At 41.4% G+C, this 18,154-nt stretch overlaps 1 protein-coding gene across 17 annotated transcripts in view; it reads left to right on the top strand.

Annotated features, from left to right (window-relative positions):
- The window catches only part of NFIA (nuclear factor I A), a 245,781-nt gene extending 231,884 nt beyond the window's left edge, over nt 1-13,897 (top strand). For 9 of the 17 annotated variants that reach the window (XM_071749984.1, XM_071749990.1, XM_071749983.1 and 6 more), the window contains one exon: nt 12,089-13,031. In XM_071749984.1, the coding sequence (XP_071606085.1) occupies nt 12,089-12,106 (18 nt within the window). In that variant the 3' untranslated portion in view covers nt 12,107-13,031. Of the gene's footprint in view, nt 1-12,088 lie in introns of all 17 variants that reach the window. The other 8 variants (XM_071749992.1, XM_071749987.1, XM_071749989.1 and 5 more) reach the window with 4 other exon arrangements.
- Nucleotides 13,898-18,154: the final 4,257 nt, after the last annotated feature.

The following is an 18,154-nucleotide window of genomic DNA, read 5'->3' as shown; positions in this document are numbered from 1 at the left end:
CAGAACAACAAAAGGTATCATCTTGTTTTAGGCATTTGTTTTTGTTGTACATTCTACTTGAGGAGAGGTAGAACTGGAAAGGTATAATCCAAACCCAGGATTCTTTTAAAAAGAAGAAATCTAATTTGAACAAATCAAGAGGCTAAGCATGAACATATCTCATTATTTTGACTGTGTAGCCTTTAGTTATTTCAGTTATTAATATTAAATTTTGAAAACAGTCTTGACACTACAATCATAACCCTTTCAGAAATATTCACAACTCCTGCATCATCCTTACAACTTACTAATTATTACACCTGAAGAGGTGCTACTAAATACCTTTCAGAAGGCAATGAAATGTGATTTTAATAATGAAATAAGCATAAAAAAAAATCACTACCAATAAAATGCAGCCATCTTTGAGATTGAAAACAATAATTTCTGCCTTGCTTGGAGTAGCTTTATACAACTTTAGGTATTCTTTTTATGCTTTTGCTGTAACTACATCTTTTTAAATATGACAACAGAAAAGGTTTCTTTTTTTAAAAAACGGGATAAATTTATACACCAAATTTGCATGTACATTTGGGTTTTTGTCATCCTTGCCTGTGCTAAACTATGAGATTTGAGATTTTGCAGGGAGATTTCTATTGATAATGTTCCTTGGGAGTTTTGGTTGGTTTTTTTTTATCTACTTTCTTGGAGTCTTTTGGGCTCAAGATCGTGCCTGTGGTATTAGAGCCAACTGTACATTCATTGAAGTGTAGGAGAGCAAGAGATGGGAGTTTGTTTTAGAAAGCAAACTGGCAGGAGTTTGTTTTAGAAATGTAATAGTATTTTTGTTTAGTTATGCTTGTATTTTGTTTATTGCCCAGTAGAATAAATGTAGTCTTTTTCCAAATAAGATAAAAGTATAAATTCACATTTTCTTTATGGGGAGGGCTTGCAGTGCAGTCATCATCTATCTCTGAGAGTTTTTATTTTATGGATGATTTTTTTCTTGTGATTATCTGTTAATGACACAAAGCAATCTCCCTTGATGCAGAGATAGGTTTAGTTTGGGAATTTTCCCAGTTTATTGGTCTTGTTGGCTAAATATGAAAATACAGGCCAGGTGATGTTCCCTCTGGTTCATTCCCAGCAAGGGAGGCTCCATGGGGTCTTTACTTCCTAACAGTAGTAGCAAGGGCAGGATTTGTCCCATAACTGCTCTGTCAGTCCTGTTGATGTTGAGCAAGTCAAAACAGAGTTCAGAATCTTCTCCTGGAGGCTTTCCAGGAATACAAGGAGTAAAAGTAGTAACACGTAGGGAAAAAAGGAGTAAAAGACAAAAAAATAAAAAATGAAGGAGTGCTGTAATTCTCCATACAATGGAGCAGCTTACTTACTGAGTACAAAGAGCCACTTCTGTACAGTCTGTTTTCAGAGAAAAGCCTCACATTCAGTGGCTCATAAAAGCAAAGAGGCACCTTTTGATTTTAAGTTCAAGGTTTACATCAGTAATTTTGTCTGTTTCCTGTGTTAGTATTAATTAAATTGAGATAGTTTAATTAGTATTACTAAATTTGATCATTAGTAGTAATTCATTCTGCCTGCCATACTGCACAAATATGATGAAGCAGAAATAACTGAATTGTTTAATTTCATCTCATTTAATGACTTTACACTCCACGAGGACTTTCATTGGCAGCTCACAATATGTGTGAAAATTACTCCACACTAGGCCAAGACCCAACTCCCTTTAGCCAACCATGTCTAATAGGTCCCTCCTCACCCAAAGGCAGATGAAGAGCTGTGAAGGCTTTTCCCATGTCTCCACCAGGGAGCTGCCTACCTGCAAAGCCTGGGGTGGCCCCTCCACACCCTGGTCACCACCTCCTGTGTCATCCCAACCCCAGTGGCCCCTGGCAGAGCTCTGCAGGACTCACTGGTCACCACGTCCCTGGCCAGGGGCTCCCTGGTGCTGAGCACAGGTGTGGTGGATGCCTTTCCACTGTTGATAGAGCAGTTTGTTCCATCCAGCAAAGGTACAAACCATCTTGAGGAAGGGAGGCATCCAAAGTTCTTGCATTCAGGAAGGTTTCTTTGTTCATCTCAGTGCCCCCTTGGCTTTCTTTTCTTAAAGGGAAGATCTGGAGAGGGAGGTTTGCTGCTGAATTGATTCATTATTGCTCACTGTCAATTTTAAGTTTAAGCTCAGTATGGCAAGAACACCAGAGTTGCCCCCATGCCCCTATTCCTCTCTGTGCTAGTTTGGAACCTGGTTTTGATCCCCATGTCCAGTACCAAAACCCCCATTGCCTCTTCCCCTTCTGCAGCCTCTAAATCCCAGCCATCCTCCCCCTGCTCCTAAAAACCTGCTGTTATCTTGGCCCCCTCATCCTGGAGACCCCAGCTCAGGATGGGGACAGAGAGTTTTGGGGACAAACTCATGGGTGTCTGTGTCTGTGTGTGTGCTCAGGCTGTCTCAGTGCACAGGGAGCTCGGGAGGCCCGGGCTGGGGGTTGATTTTCTTTGGATGACTTTCCCTGATTGTTTAAAGCAATAAAAGTAAAGAAACCGAGGGGGAAAACCGTGGTTGCAGGCAGATTATTTTTGCAGTCCTGGTGCAGGCAAAACTCCTGAGGCTTCGGGGGAGTTTTTGCTCGCCTGAGGACTTGCAGGAACTGGCTTAAATTGAATAAAAACTGTAAGTACAGTATCGGGGACCGGGTAACAAGGAGTTATGCAAAAGCAACAAAACCGGCGAGAGAGCACAATGAAGAATAGAGAGGGTTACGCTGCGGTGAAAGTATGTACTGGTTGTTATAACACCGTGCCTCCAGAATAAATTATGTCCCTTTAAAAAGTAATACTTTAACTGTGGAGCTATATAGAGACAATTAAGACGATATTGTTCTCCTCATTTCCCTCCCCCCCTTTCTTTCCCCCCCCCCCTTCCTCCCCTCCTTCCTCCCTCTCTCTGCAGTAGCTCTGTGGAAACTTTTAATGCTGCAGCATGAAACTTGGGCCTCTGGGTCTAAAATGCCTGAGAAAGCACTGCGGGCTCTAACTGTAAAACATTCCTTCGGCGGGCCCTGGAAACAGGGCGCGCTGGCGCAGGCGAAGTTCAGAGGGATCACATGTAAATGAGGGCTGGCTGCAGGCTCCCCAGGAGAGTTTTATTTCGCTTAAACCTGAACTTGAACTTGTAAACGCGCTGCCGGAGCCTGGGATGGGCAGAGAGCAGCCAGGAGGGGCTGGGAGCTGGGGGGAATGCTGCCGGCCCCCTGCACCCACCCTCAGGCTTGGGGGGTTCCTGTACACCCACCGGCTTTGTGCCAGGCACAGGGGGCAGGGAGATGGAGGAGAGCACTCCAGGCTCTGTAGATTTGGGGGTGGGATCACAGCAGTTCCCAAAGGGCTCCCTTTTTTCCTAGGAAAATGCTGGAAAGTCCCTTCACAGCAGTTTCTGCCGTCCCAGTTCCCGGCGTGAAGTTCTAAGCAGATCTGAGTCCTGATGCACGCTTTGTTTCATAAAGGAGCTGAGTGAGATTTAGCACAAGAAACATTGAAGTGTTGCACTCTCTAGCAAACTTAACTGTGCTCCCAGCAGAGGAAAATACAGGGCTGTCTGAAAAACAAGGACTGAAAAAACCCTCATATTTACTTTTAAATCGCAACAGTAGAGGTAAACTGTGAGGCGGCTTTTAAAGTCAACTTTTTGCTTCTTTGATAAACTGCAGTTTTCTTTTTCCCTTGCAAAAGGCAGGGTATGCACCCAGGGAGCAGTAGAGGTGTGGGTGCCAGTGAGTGTCACCCAGGTGTGGTGGCAGAAGTGGCTGGTGGCCGGGCCACAGGCGTGGGGGCAGCTTCCCCCTCCTGCCCAGCTGCACTCGGCTGCTGGGTCATATTTTGGTCATTTCTGATGACTCCCAAACAATTTTGGCTACGTTTATAGCAGAACTTTGAAAGGATGAATGGGCAAAAAAAAAAAAAAAAATCCTCTTTGGCAGTAACTCAGGAAATATCTACAAAGATATCCTTTCTGGAGCAAGATATTATTACAGGGTTTGTGTTAGGATCATTTTTATTCTGTGACAGCGCATAAAGAGACCGGGACAGAGCAATGAGGTCTGGCATAGCTAAAATCCCTTCTGTGTGTGTGAGGTTATATAGTTTATCAATGCAGAAACCACCACGGGCTTTGAAAAGTAAACAGCTGGCTTGGGTCTGTGTGCTGCACTTCAGAGTTGTCTGCAAGATTTAAATGGCTAGCCTGTGATTTTTGGAGAGGGGCAAATATCTGTAGTTTTTTCTTTTAAACATGTCAAAAGGTTTTCGCAGCCATTTGGGTTTTTTTACTTCCTTTATTTGTTTCAGTTTTCCTTTCTGTTTCATTTTGGTTTATTTTGCTTTTGCAAACGTCCTCACTGCCACCAGCGAGTCTACAAATAAATAATTATTTAAAAAAAAAAAAAAAAAGTTTCTTATCCCAGTCAGAAAACCTTATGGCAGCAACAAATATCAGAGAAAGCCATCGTCTCTCTCAAAGATTTCATCTCGCCATCCACTTAATCCGCTTGCTGTACCTCAGATCTCAAGTAACTTTCATACTGTGGGCTCACTTTAATGGATAGAATCTATTTTTCATGAAAAAAGCAGGAAATAAGCTGTCTTTCGTACAAAGATTTACAAAATGTAATCATTGTTGAAATATTCTCTTTGAACTGCCTTGTCCGCAGGGGTGTCTGGCTCCCAATACCCCCGTTTCTTTAGAACACCCTTACAAGTTCTTCTGGTAGATCAGGTACACTGGTGGTTCTGGTCTTTGATGTCTTGAATGAATGAAAGAAAAGCATAATAAAAGAGAGCTGTTGATCAAGCATAAAATACTCTTTAAGCTGACAGAATGGCAGAGTTAACACATTCTAAGCTGCTTTTAGGTTTTTCCTTTTTTCCTCACATTTTCCTGTGCTTTGTGTACAGTGGGGGTTTTTATTTTTTGAAAAGTCTCTGATCTATGTAGTATGCCGTCCTCTAACAAAAACCAAAATGGGATTGTTTCTCTCTCTCCCTTTCTTTTTCCTCTCTCTCTTTCACGCCACTATCTTTTTTTTTTTTTTTTTTTCTTTCTTTCTGTTTTGTTTTTTTTTGTTGTTGTTGTTTTTTTTATACAGCCAGGGTTACTGTTTGGCATTTCTGCAGTTAGCTTTCTGACTACCAGGCAAAGTTTAGAAGTTATTTTGCAGATTTCAGAGTCAATTTACTGACAAATAAATGAACTCATTCGCTTATCTAGTTAGGAAACCGGAGGAAAACTGTAACTCACAAAATGTTCCCCAAGTCAAAGGGAGACCCTCTGTTTAAAAGCAAACTTGTAAACTGAAAGGCAGACATAAAAATGACCTCATTGTGGGAGAACTTTCTTTTAGAGTCGGAGAAAAGGGAAAGTTTTCTTCCTGTAGATCTAATTTAGATCTTAAGTTCCCATACATTATTTATACATCATATTCAAAGTGCCAGCCCTCCTCTGCTTGCCGGGTTACATTTCAAACATTTGCCATTGATAAGTCTTTGCTGTGTTATATTCAGGATAAATGTGAATATGTCATAGCGCAGTCAATCTTTAATCCGCTGAGCTTCAGGTTGGGGCAGCAGGGGGTCCAGTGCTCAGAGCATTGCTTTATAGTTAGGAAACATCTGGGGCCAGCTGGGACACTTTACTGGAACATTCAGATGTCTGGAACAACAGCAGGAGTTACTGCATGAGTGTGTTTTCATAGGTTCAGGAGGGTTTGGGGTGACTTAGTTAAAAACACTATTTGTTCCCAACTCGAGGTTTGAACCCGAGCAGAAGTCTTGCCTGAAGTGAGTTTGTTGGTCCCAGGAGAGAAGTGGTTTGGACTACTATACATTTTTAATAGTCAGCAGGCAGAAGTCCATATTACAAAATTATTGCATGTAATTTAATGCAGTTTGCCACAACTGGTGTTCTCGCTGACGCTGTTGGTTGCAGAGCTACTGTGCACATCGCCTGGAGACGAGTGTCCCTCCTGGGATGGGTTTTATCTTCCTCAAGACAGTCTAAATATGCTCATAGTGGGGCGTGTGACTCTCCTGGGTGAGGATGTTGGACAACCAGAAGATTCACTCACTGTTCTATGTCCCTTTGGGGATGACCAACATGCGATTTACGTCCCTTTCTGTATTTCATACTGGAAAATATAATTACTAAATAATTAATCCCAGCTCTAAGAAAATAACTTCCTTAGGCACAAAGGTGACCTTGTCTTTAAGATTCACCTTTCGGTGGGATCAAATTTAATGCCTGGAGAAACTTTGGAGAAACCAATAGAAAAGTGTGATGAATTCAGATGTGGGGTGAAGCACAGGCAGTTGCTTGATCTGCAGGAGCCCTCCAGCCAGTCACACCAGAAGCTGAGTTCTTGCTGCCTGCACTCACCCTGGCAGCCCTTTTGAAATTCCATCAGAGCTCCAGTTTTGCCCCCTTGCTTTCAAACGACCCACCATGGTCAGAACCTTCCCAGGACCTCTCCCAGAGTGATGTTTAAAGGACCAGTTTGCTGCCTCACCGTTCACCTTCTCATTTTAACTTTGCAACCAGAACTCGTTACCCTGATTCAGCTTCCTGGGGTTAACATTTACGATTTCTTGAAGCTGTTGAGGTGGCTGAAATGTCATCCCCAAATGAAACAACTGAACTGATGTGCCTGGATGAATCCTCACAGGTGCCCGACAGTCGTGGCTCAGGTTCAGCTCGGCTGCTCAAACAGCCGCTTTGCCGGCGAGCTCTAAAGCTCCAAGTTGTGGTTTGGTTTTTTTTTTTTTAATTTAGGCTCTTATCAAAGGTGGATTTTCCCGCCTGGGCCCACACAGTGATAGCTTCCTGCCAGCACAGCCATGCCCGGGGCAGCAACGGCTGCGGCACCACGTTTGAAGTCCTGATGGCACCGACCCGTCCAGCTGCCAGGCAGCCCAACGGGGCTGCAACCTGAAGGAAATGGCCAGTGCAGACCAGGCCTTAGCCCCGAGAGGACGAGGTGAAGCAAAAGCTCCTACGTGTGGCATTTGTCAGGGTTTCAAACGTGTGAATGTCCTTAAATAACCCACATCGCCCGGAGAAACAATCCAACTGTCACACCCAGTTCTGGATTCCACATTAACAACCTCCTTCCGCAGCGTTAAACTTTGCCCTTGAGGACTTTTGTTTAACTTTTTAATTTGAAAAACAGATAGGGCGGCTTTACAACCCTCACTTTTTGTGCGAGCTGAAAGGTCTCATTGTTCAGGGCAGGAGATGTGCAGGTAGAAGTCAATTTAACAAGTTTGCCTTTGATTGTCTTTCTGGCGTAAAACACGTGAGTGGTGCTCACAGTCAGGCCTGGGAGCCAGGGGTGAAAGGTGTCAAGCAGGAAGGTTGGTTTAAGAAGATTTTAATAAACTATGGGCCTGTTTCTGGGCTCCTGACGCAGGCAGAAACTGCTACCGGAGTCAATGAGGCACTCTCAGCTTTTTTTTTCCTTTTAAATATCCTGAATCAGGGAGCATTTCCTTGCTGTTCTTCCCATACAATGGACTCGATTGTCACAAGTGGCGTGAGGATTTTTCTGTGTCTCTGCGATCTCCAGAAGACCCCAAGAAACAAACAGATCTACACTATCAAAGAAACGTAATTGCCATTTCAAGACTTCCTGTTTAGGATTCAGTCAAGTAGATATTGTTTATGGTTCATAAAACCTTACTACTGTGAGGATTCTGAGATACTGGCAGCAGAGTTTCAACTTTCACGGTGCTGTAAATTAGGAAGAAAAAAAAAAAAAAGTGTGATAATACTCCTCTGAGAACAGTAAAATAGAGCTCTGCAATGGTTAAATGGAATTTTATAAGCACATTCGGTGTGGAACTGTTTTGCATTACATGAGTTGAATACCTTAGAGATGACACACATCTGCAGGCACTTTATTAAATCCTTAGTCAGCACTTTTCAACCTGATGAGATTACTTCTTCATTTGACTGGAGAAAGGGAAGCAAAGATCTCGTACTGGACTGCAGAATTCTTTCTGATGTTTCACCTTGAGCGCTGGGGAAGGACAGCGAGATGCTCGGCAGGATGATAGAGACCCGTAGAGGCACCAACAACTGTGTGGCAGTCATTTTAGAGAGCAGGATCTGTAGCTCTGGTGGATTCATTTAGCTCTAAACTCACTGGGAGAACAGTACAGCAAAGTAAATAGAGGGGGAAATAAAATACTGGCTCTTTCATGGAAATGTGTGGAGATAGTATCACGCTGACCATGATTTAAATGGAGATTTTAGTTCAAGTAAGGCAATAGGGCCTGGGTGCAGTTGGATGGGTTACAGAACGTGAAGGGATACAATGGGTAAGGTGGTTGGACACGAGAGCCCGGTCTGCACCACACTGAGAAGCACTCAGAAAGAAGGCAAAAAAGACCTCAGCCATCTGAGCGTGGGGATGTGGCCTTCTCTTCTCCCCTCCAATGGTGCTAAGAAACTTGAGAGGTCCCAACTATCAGGGCTCCAAAAGGATAATGTGTTTCTGAGACTTTTTCATTTGACACGGGGAGGTCTCCTGTCCCCTCAGAGAGAAGTTTCACAGGTGCTTCAGGAGGACAATAGTGCTCTTCAGCCCTAATCCGGGAAGACTTAGACGTGTATAGGAGGCTTGAGGGGGATATGAGATCTTAATATTAAAATGATTAGTGGAAAAGGAGGATCATTCTGTGTGTGAGTTTCAGCTGTAAGATGCTCTAAATTAAAACGGTGTCCTGGGAGCGGGGCTGGTGGGATCTTATGGGTAAAAGTGCTCTCTGTCTCCCTGTTCTGCTGCCTCAGCCCCTGAAACATCTCATCAAAGTGGGGCTGCAGGAGCAGGGGAAGTGGGATGCAGCTGTTTGTGAGGTGCTCAGAGTTCGGGTCCCGTAGAAACAGTTTTTCAGTAAAAGCACTTTGGAGCCCCGGCATGGAAGTTTGAAAAAAAATAGCCATGCAGTTTGGGTTGATCCTGTAAGGGTTAATTAAGTTTTTCATTGGTATTAAGGGCGAGCAGTGTCTGCAGGAGTCATATTGACACCCTGGTGCATGGTAACTCTACTCCTTTATTGACATGTTGCTAGTCAGGAGCACAATAGCACTCTGTGTCTGCAAATCATTGCTAAAATCATCTCAAGAAAAAAAAAAAAAAAAAAAGTTTGAAAGCCCAGCACTAGACAAAGGCCCCAGAGCTGCACTGCGCCGCGAAAAACTCCAGAGTCAGCAACTTCTATTGATTAAAAACTAACCTTTAAAGTAACTCGCAGAGTGTGTGGTTAGCATTTAAATTTAAACATGTCATGAGTTGATTTGTGTTACTGAATACCAACTCAGAAGGAGTTACATTCACATCAGATTTTTTTTTTTCTAATTCCCTTAAGCAGCTAAAGTATTTCATGAAATGTCAATAGGGCAGGGGAGAAAAAAAAGGTGTTTTGGAGGGAGGGGACTCGCGCCCAGCCTCGCCGTTTCTTTTCCCATGCAAATAGTCACCCCAAAAAGAAAAGTGTGGGGAGCGACACACAATAATTAGACCTTTGTCTAACTTTCCCAAGTGCCAGAGAAAGACAGATTAATTAAATATACAACAGTGTTGGTTTTTGGAGTGGGGGTCTCTCTTGCTGTGGAGGTCATAAATTAGGCAGAATAAATACTTCAATGTGTTTGCAGCGGGGCTGCTACGTCAGAGCGGCTGGCGGGCGGTGGGAGGGCGCAGCGCGGCTCTTGCTAATGATAGTCACGTCTGGGGCTGTCTGGTTGCCCCTAGCAACGAGACATGATGTAACACCAGGATGAACTTGAACTTGGGGGACTTGAAAAGGGAACAATAGACCAGAGCAATCAATAAAGCCTATTTCAGTGAAGGATTACAGAGCCGCTCTGGGGTAACCTTGTCTGCAAGGCGCAGGCTGAATAGCAAGATGCGTGAAGGAGCGCGGTGCCGCGGGGGGACGGACGGACCGACCGGCCAAGGGAGGGATGGACGGACAGACGGACGGAGGGAGGGTGGCAGCGGGGGCCGCGGGAGCCCGGCAGGCCGGCCGGGCCTCCTCCGTGCACAGCCCCACCTCTGCGACTGCAGCTCACACACTTTTTGCCCTTTTTTTGGTTTTTTGGTTTTTTTTTTTTTTTTTGGTCGTTGTTGGGGTTTGTTGTTGGTTTGGTTTTTTTTTCTCCTACTTTTTTAAAAAAAAAACAATCTGCCTTTGAAGCACAAGAGAGGCGGCGAGGCCAGCCCGGCTCCCACCATCCCCACCGGTGGGCCTTGTGTCCAGGCCAGCGGCCATGGGAGCCAACTGGACATCTGCAACAGAGATTTGAACCATCAGCTCTGAATTTTTTAACCCGTCTTCCTCCCTGTGGGGGGAACTTCCACAGTTCCCAGCCCCAGCCAAAGGCTGTCACACTCAAATGCCAAATGTCAAGGACGACCCTGCAAAGTTGGGAAGCGTTGGCGGTCGGAGGTGCCTCCGGCACGGCCGCGCTCCACTTCCCAGCGCCCGCCTAACATCAGTCGGGCCCTGCCACCGGGGAGGGGAGCGGGACTTGGCTCAGCTTCACAAACCCTGCCAGAACTTTTCTCTGTTTATGAACTTTACATATGAGAACTATTTCGTTTAATTGCAGCCTGCATAAGTCTAAATATAAAATCTGGAGGCAATAGATGGAGCCGATATGGGACCCGGTGTGTTTGTATTCAGAAGGGTGAGCGGAGGAAGAGTTAGTTAATGAGGTGTATTGGAAGCAGGACAACTTCTCCAATCGTGCTATTTATTTTACCGGTTCCTACCTCCATGGCAAGACCACATAATCTCCAAGTCCCACATGAAACCTGCCTCAGAGTCTTCTGTAAATGTTCATAAATCCTCCCCGGGTTGATTATGCTATCAATCACGTCAGACGCTGAAAGGGAACGGAGGAAAAAGTTGGTAAAACTTGTCGTCAGTTTATACGTGCACACGTACACACCTCATATATTACAGGAGTCACAGTAAAAATGTGGGGTATCAGCAAGGGCTCTTTAATACCTGAATCTTTTCTTGCTGTATTACTTTACTTCAGGCTAAATAGTTGCTGCCTGTTGGTGTATTCCCACAGCAATATGTCATTGCCAAGGAGCATCCCCCTGTGTGCAGGATCCCAGGGCCTAACACTGCTCTTATTCATCCCGGGTTCAGGTTGGTCTGACCCCGCCGGGGCTGAGGAGGGTCTCCCCTGTGTGGTGGCACTGCCCCGACTCCAGCAGAGCCCACCCCAGCTTTCTGACCGTGTTTATTTTCCTGTCGAGGAGCAAAATTGCTTTCTGGACATCGGCGCGGTTGGGTTAAGGACGGTATTGTTGCAGAGCTGAAATCCCAGGGAATTCCCTGCCTTTGGGGGAGAGGGGAAAAAAAAAAAAAGAAACAAAAAATCCCAAAGAAAAGCTCTTAGTTGAGGTCTGTGTTTTGTTTCGAAGCACAAGTATGGCCAGAGATATGGGACGTTTTCACTGATCCACTTCCCCCCCCGATTTGCTTTATCCTGGCTTTTCTCTAGCCATCCACATTTCTCCTAAGAAAACAGCCCTGTTGTTGAATCTCTGTGCATCTGTTCCAGCGAGACAGTTGAAGCAGGGCAGTATAAAGCAACAGATGCTTATGCTGGCACATGCCTAAATACCCAAGAAAACCCCGACTGCAGGGTGATAAATGGCACAGGGAGGCGAATGTGTATCGCCTTTTCAGGGGATTAGACAAAAGTGAACTGGAGGGATCTTCAAGCCATAATCTATTAAAAAGATTGATAACTTGTAACGTGACATGACCCCCGTGTTCCTCCGTAGCTATGTCCAGCTAATGTCATCAAAAAAAAAAACCAAACCAAAAAGAAAACAAAACAAAAAAAATTATTGATTTGTACAGTATTTTTAATTAAGCTTTGTAATTAGGTCGATTCGTCACGGTCTCAATTAGCCCCCCTCTTGGCAGAGGAGGCTGTCGGCGATGCCCGGGGCCCTTGGGGAAGCAGTGAAAGCGGGCGGCAGGACTGACGCTTCTCCTCTCTCCTTTGCAGTCCTGGTACCTGGGATAAAAGTCTCCGCTTCCCACCACCCACCGGACAGACCACCAGACCCCTTCCCACCTCTGTAACACGGAAGCAGCAGCAACGCAGCGCAGCGACTTTCACATCGGCGGAAGGGGAGGCGAGCAGACACCGACAGCAAACTAGTACATGGAAATGGCAAACGTTATGGTTGAATGGCAAAGGCCGTAACTTTTTTGAGATTTCATTTTGGTTGTTTGTTGGTTTATTTTTTTTTGTTGTTGTTGTTGGTTTTTTTTTTTTTTTTTTTTTTTTTTTTTTTTTAGGCAACTTAGGACTGTTGTAATTTCTCATAATGGTGCTGGAAATGGTTGGGCTTCATAACTTTTGAAGTGTTTCATTGGTAGTGTAAGCGTTAGGTGACACTTGAGTAGAACTAGCCTCTGCTGCTGCTTACCAACTCGCTGTTGTAACACACTTTCCATATGGAGCCTAACTGTTTTACAGTATCCTCATCGATTTTTCCCATACAGGTGTGAGACTTCTTGAGAAATCATGAAACACACTTAAACTATAACTTTTGTAGTAGCTGAATTCTGCAATATATAACTTACCGGACAGACATAAAGCATGTTTTTTTCTGTAACATATCGGGGAAAAAAAATTGCAGGTTTTGTTTTGTTTTGGGGTTGTTTTTTTTGTTGTTTTTTTTTCTTTTTTTTTCCGTTGTTGGGTTTTTTGTTTTGTTTGTTTTTGGTTTGTTGTTTTTTTTTTTTTTACAGTCGGCACTTAGATACGTAACATGAACCATAAGAGCATTGTCAACAATTTTTTTCCACTTGATTGCAGAGCGATTTAAAACATCAAACTACTACTATTCACTAAAAAAAGAAAAAAAAAAGAAAAAAAAGAAAAAAAAAGTTTGAAATGCTGCACTTACATTTAAAAAAAAAAAAACATTTTTCAACAATTTTCAACAATTACACAAAAATTCACGCAGAAATGGGGAAGTTGGTCTGTTTTGACAGAAACTGACAGGAATCAATCAAAACAATCGAATTTTGAATTGAGTAAAGTGCAATTTCATTGGATAGCTAAATATCTTTGTAAGATAGAGATTGTTGAAAATTCTATTTTTGTTTTCCAAGTCCTTCCACCCCAGGACTCTAAATTATTGGGGTAAAAAACAGCCTTGCAAGAAAAAGGGGAGCTATTTTTGCTTTTTATGTTTTTTATTGTTGAACTTGTATCCCTTTAAAACTGAAGGAAAATTAAAAAAAAAAAAAAAAAAACAAATCTAATGGTGCTTTTACCACAATATGTTAACTACATTAAATGCTAATTAATCATTTTCTGTTATCAAAGCACATAACTAAAAATTAAATCGTAATATCTGTTAATTTTATAAGCTAAAAGTCACTATAATGGATTATGCCAATTCTGACAAATTTTACGTGTTTCCGGCAATATAGGGTTTATCAGTTCTCAAACACCTTGGGAATAAGAGAGAACGGTCCAGAAAGTAAAACACCTTCGTGTCCCTGAACTGGTACATTTTCTGGACTGTGAAGAAAACATGACAGAAACGAGTGATGCTGATCTTACAACTTATGCCAGTTCAAAGCAAGGGCACTTGCTGAAGAAGAAAAAAAAAAAAAAGAAAAAGAAAAAAAAAAAAAACACACACACACAAAAAAAAAAAGTTTGGACCCCAAACGTCCTGTATCTTATGTACAAAAAAAAGGAAAAAAAAAGAAAAAAAAAAAAAAGAGTGCAAGTGATTTTTTCTATCAGACAGCGGAGCACCCCTTTGCTTCACATGCAACTTTAAGAAGGTTTCCTATACTATACATATATATACGTTCTGGTTGGCAAGTCCAGCTAATCAGAGAAAGTCTCTGCATGTTCTAGTGTTAGTAACTAATTTTTATATAGTTAATGTAGGGTAAAGTAGAGTGCATTAAGACACAATATTGTAATCCCTATTCCAGGCACTTGCCTTTAAACTATGTTTGTTCGACCCTTCAGAAGGGTTTCTACTACTGTCCTATACAATCAAGTAACTGAAATTCTTGGGAAGACACTTTGCTCCTCATCTTTTCCCTGAAACAATGTTTTGTTTTGTTTTCTTAATTTGCACGAAACAAAAAAAAAAAAAAAAAAAATTCCATATCAATGTGCCTTGCCCTGGATAGCGATTATTTGTGGAATTGTTGCACATGTTCCTATATTGAAAGGGGTTTTTCCCTAGTCAAGCATTTGGAGACACTTTTTGTAAATGTGACTTTTATGTCAGCCATTGTCAGTTTCAACATCTAGAATTAAATAGGATGTTAGTTGTTCCGCAGATAGGAGTAGTGTTTATTGTCCTGTATGGTCAGTGGCAGTGCTATTCTGAGATCTGTAGATGCTAGATTATCAGTATTTTTGGATGTTGCTGCATTTTACATTTTATTTGGAGTCTTCCTTTTTTGTTTTGTTTTCTCCCAGATATATGAAAATATGCAATACCTGCTTATATCATGTAGAAAAGCTTAGCAATTATTAATTTTTCTTTTAATTTTTTTTTATTTGACCAAAGTTGGTGCTGCACTTGACGCAGTGTGTTTTAGGTGTTTGTCTTTGTACTTTTGTGATTTTGAATGCACATGCAGGAAGGGCTCTTCTTAGAGAAGCAGTCAAACTGTGAAGCACTAAGCTGAACCCTGCTTCAAGCAATTTTTGTTTTACAACTGTTCCTTTCACAAGCAAGCCTTAAAAAAAAAAAAAAACTTCCTTTTTCTTCAGATCCCACACCCATTTTTATTAGCAGACTGCAATCAATCCACATTCAATAAAAGTATATAATGCCCATTTTTATATGCACGTTTTTAAACTTCCAAGTTCTGAAAATTGTTTACTGGTTATTCTCTATTTAAGGAAAAAATAAAATGTTTTGGATTTTCATATGTGTCTGATAAGTGGTTGAGTAGTCATTTTGCTCTATTGTATTGTGTGATTGTTAGTATATGGTATCACATCCTCTAGCCAGCATCCTTTGCCTTCCCTATAGCACTTAGCTGGGCATTACTTTATTAAGACATATGTGCACTAAAAAAAAAATAGCAGCTTTCAGTGCTTCACAGTGAAGGGAAAAAAGCCTAGACAAACATTTTGTCAGAACCTTGCTATGAGACAAGGTATTACCAGTAAATTGGTTGTATATACAATAAAATTGCACCCTTTTTTAAACAAAACAAACTAAGCAATAGTTTGGGCAGTTAGTTGTTTTTAGTGAGCATGTTGTAGTCATGGCTGCAAAGAGAGAGAATTAAACTGCCCACTCAGAAGATATGTAATTTGTATGTTGTATAGTTTTATTGATTACACTGATTTATTCTACCCTATTTTATAATGCAGGACTTTTGTAATGTTGTTTAAATGAGGAAAAATTTCTGTCAAATTAGCTTAGTGGAATTTCTGATTGTTCGTTATAAAGGCAGCGTTCATAGAATTGCTTTTTTTTTTTTTTTTTTTTTTTTTTTTTTCCTTTGGGAACTGGATTTAAGTTAAAAACTTTCCCGTTTCCTTTTTTGTATGTATTTAAATACAGTTATTTTTCTTCTCTCAATGGTATAGCATATTCCTATGCTTGAGAAGTATAGGCTACTGAAGAACCATTGTAAATGGACATTACAGGTATGCTGTATTTTTGAAGGTATTTTGTCATAATTAAGTTTGATGACGCTAAAGTTAGGGAACTCTGAGCAGAATTGCGAGATTAAAAAAAAAAATGTTTTAAAGGCTTTAAAACATTAGGTAGGCGGTCAAGGGTGTTAACCAACAGGGGTTGTAAAGTATTACACACTAAATTAAAAGTTTCGTTCACCTTCCTCTCCCGCAGGAAACCCAGCAGTCCCGTTGTTGTGTGCAGGTGTAGAGAACAAGCAGTGTTTGAGTCCTCCCAGACAGGGCAGGAGCAGGGGTCCCGCCTGGGGTGTGCCGGCTGCAGGCAGGAGCAGGCAGGGCTGGGGCAGGGGCTGGAGCCCCCGACTCCGTGTCAGGTTTGACCTTTTCCTCCCCGAGGCTCCGGTCGTTCTTTTGGAGTCAGGCAAAACAACTTTTTGGTTTGGTTTTGGATTGGTTTTATTTTTGTTGCTTTGGTTTTTTTTTTTCCTCCCTGTCTCCTTCTCTCCAAGAACCCGTCAGACGCACAAATACTCTGACCTGTACCCACCCCCACCCCCAAATTTAAAGCCCTGGAAATGGCTGAGCGCAAATTGACTTTTTCTTAAGTTAATTCCTTTTTCTTCCTTTTTTTTTTTTTTCAATTTTTGGTTTGGTTCTTTTTTTTGAGTGAGGGCACTTGCTTTTTTTCATGCCGCACACCCCAGCAATGTCATTATTATTTATTCTTCTTCCTTTATAATAAAAACTTTCGGGCTTCGAGTTTAGGCAGCCATGGTACACTTGTGTCTCTGTTGCTTGTTCCCCCACCCCTTAAGGTTGAAGGGGAAAAGAAACACCAAGTTTTCTCAACTCCACAGTATTCAGTCAGCCCACAGGAATATGCAAAATCCCTCTAACATTTTTTTTTTCTTTCTCTAGTTCTCTTTGTTCCGTATATTTGCAGCTTTGTAGTAACAGTGTTATAAAATATTTACTGTACAAAAATACAAAAAAAACCCAGATACATAGCCTAAAACAGGTTTTTTTTCCTTGTGGTGATTTTTTTTTTTTTTTAAGAATGTCAGTTAATATTGTACTTTGCATTGTGTCTCTGGAAATATCTTTTTTTTTTTCTTTTCTTTTTTTTTTTTTTTTTTTTTGGTAGAAGGCCTCCATCGAACAAAATTAAAACCATAACCGGCATGACAATGTAAGGAGAGCTTCAATGGCACCTAAACAATAAATAAATAGCAAAATAAACCTCATGAGGTCTGTCGGAGGCAGGTCTTGTGAAGTTAACACTGCCTGCTAGGCAGGATTTTCATTAAATCAAGCTTACAATGCCAATTTTGTCTTGAAGTCAATGCATGTATTACTGTTTGACAGTAAACCCAGCTATGCCATCATCAAGTCCAAGGCTGCGCAATAGTCTAATTAGTATCGAGTACATTTTCCTTTTATTTTTTCCAATAAAAAAGCAGTGGGATGAAAATTGCTTTGATATATAGCAGGTAACATTGAAGCTATTCCATAGCACTTAACTGTAGTGAATACTGTGTCACCAATTCTGAAATCAATTTAATGTTTAATGCAAATCCATTACATGGTGCTATTACAGGCTGGCAAAATGATTTACAAAAATGTGACAACTTGGGCTCAATTCACTCTGCTTTCCAACAATGTAAATGCATAGCAGTGTTTATCTGCATGGAAACTATGCACTAATCTATCTGAAAAAAAAAAAAAGAAAAAAAAAAAAAAAAAGAAAAGAATATATCGACTTTGGTATCTACTTTCCGTTTACTTCGATCCTTGCCTTTTCGGTCATTGTTATAATGCCAGCTTTAGGACAGAAAGAATTATAAGAAAACCAGCATAATACCTGATATATTAAAATGTAGTGCCTGTGAAATCTGTATTATATTGCTCTTCTGAAGTAAGATTTTTTCTACACCGGTAGCCTTCGCTGTCTGTCAGAACCTTCTGATATAGGTGATGTAAAATAACCGTACAATATTAATGCATGCTATTCCATAATGCTTAGTAGCTGTATGAATATTACTCAAAGTTATGTTAGTCTTTTTTTCTGACTTGGTTCTTGTCAGATAGGTTTAAAGATATTTCACTGAGAACGCAAATTCTGTCTTCTCTTGATTTGGGGTGTTTTCAGTATTTTGGAGGTATACATTTACTTAAATTCAGTATTACTTGTGTTTTGGGTTTTTTTTCTTTTTTTTTTCTTTTTTTTCCCTTTATTTTTCTTTTTTTTCTTTTTTTTTTTTTTTTTTTTTTTTTTTCTTCCTAGAGGGCAGGACATGGTGTTTGAGACCAGCAATCCGTGCCTGGTAAGATTTTTGTCTCAAAAAGCTACCCTAAGAATTCAGAGGGCTTACTCTGAAGATGAGACGCATCAAATTTAAGGGACAGTCCTTTAAAAAACCCAGAAAT

Source organism: Heliangelus exortis, chromosome 8 (genome assembly GCF_036169615.1).
Source record: "Heliangelus exortis chromosome 8, bHelExo1.hap1, whole genome shotgun sequence".
NCBI lineage: Eukaryota > Metazoa > Chordata > Aves > Apodiformes > Trochilidae > Heliangelus > Heliangelus exortis.
Note: the sequence above shows the minus strand (reverse complement) of the source record. Positions and strands in the feature narration are given on the sequence as shown.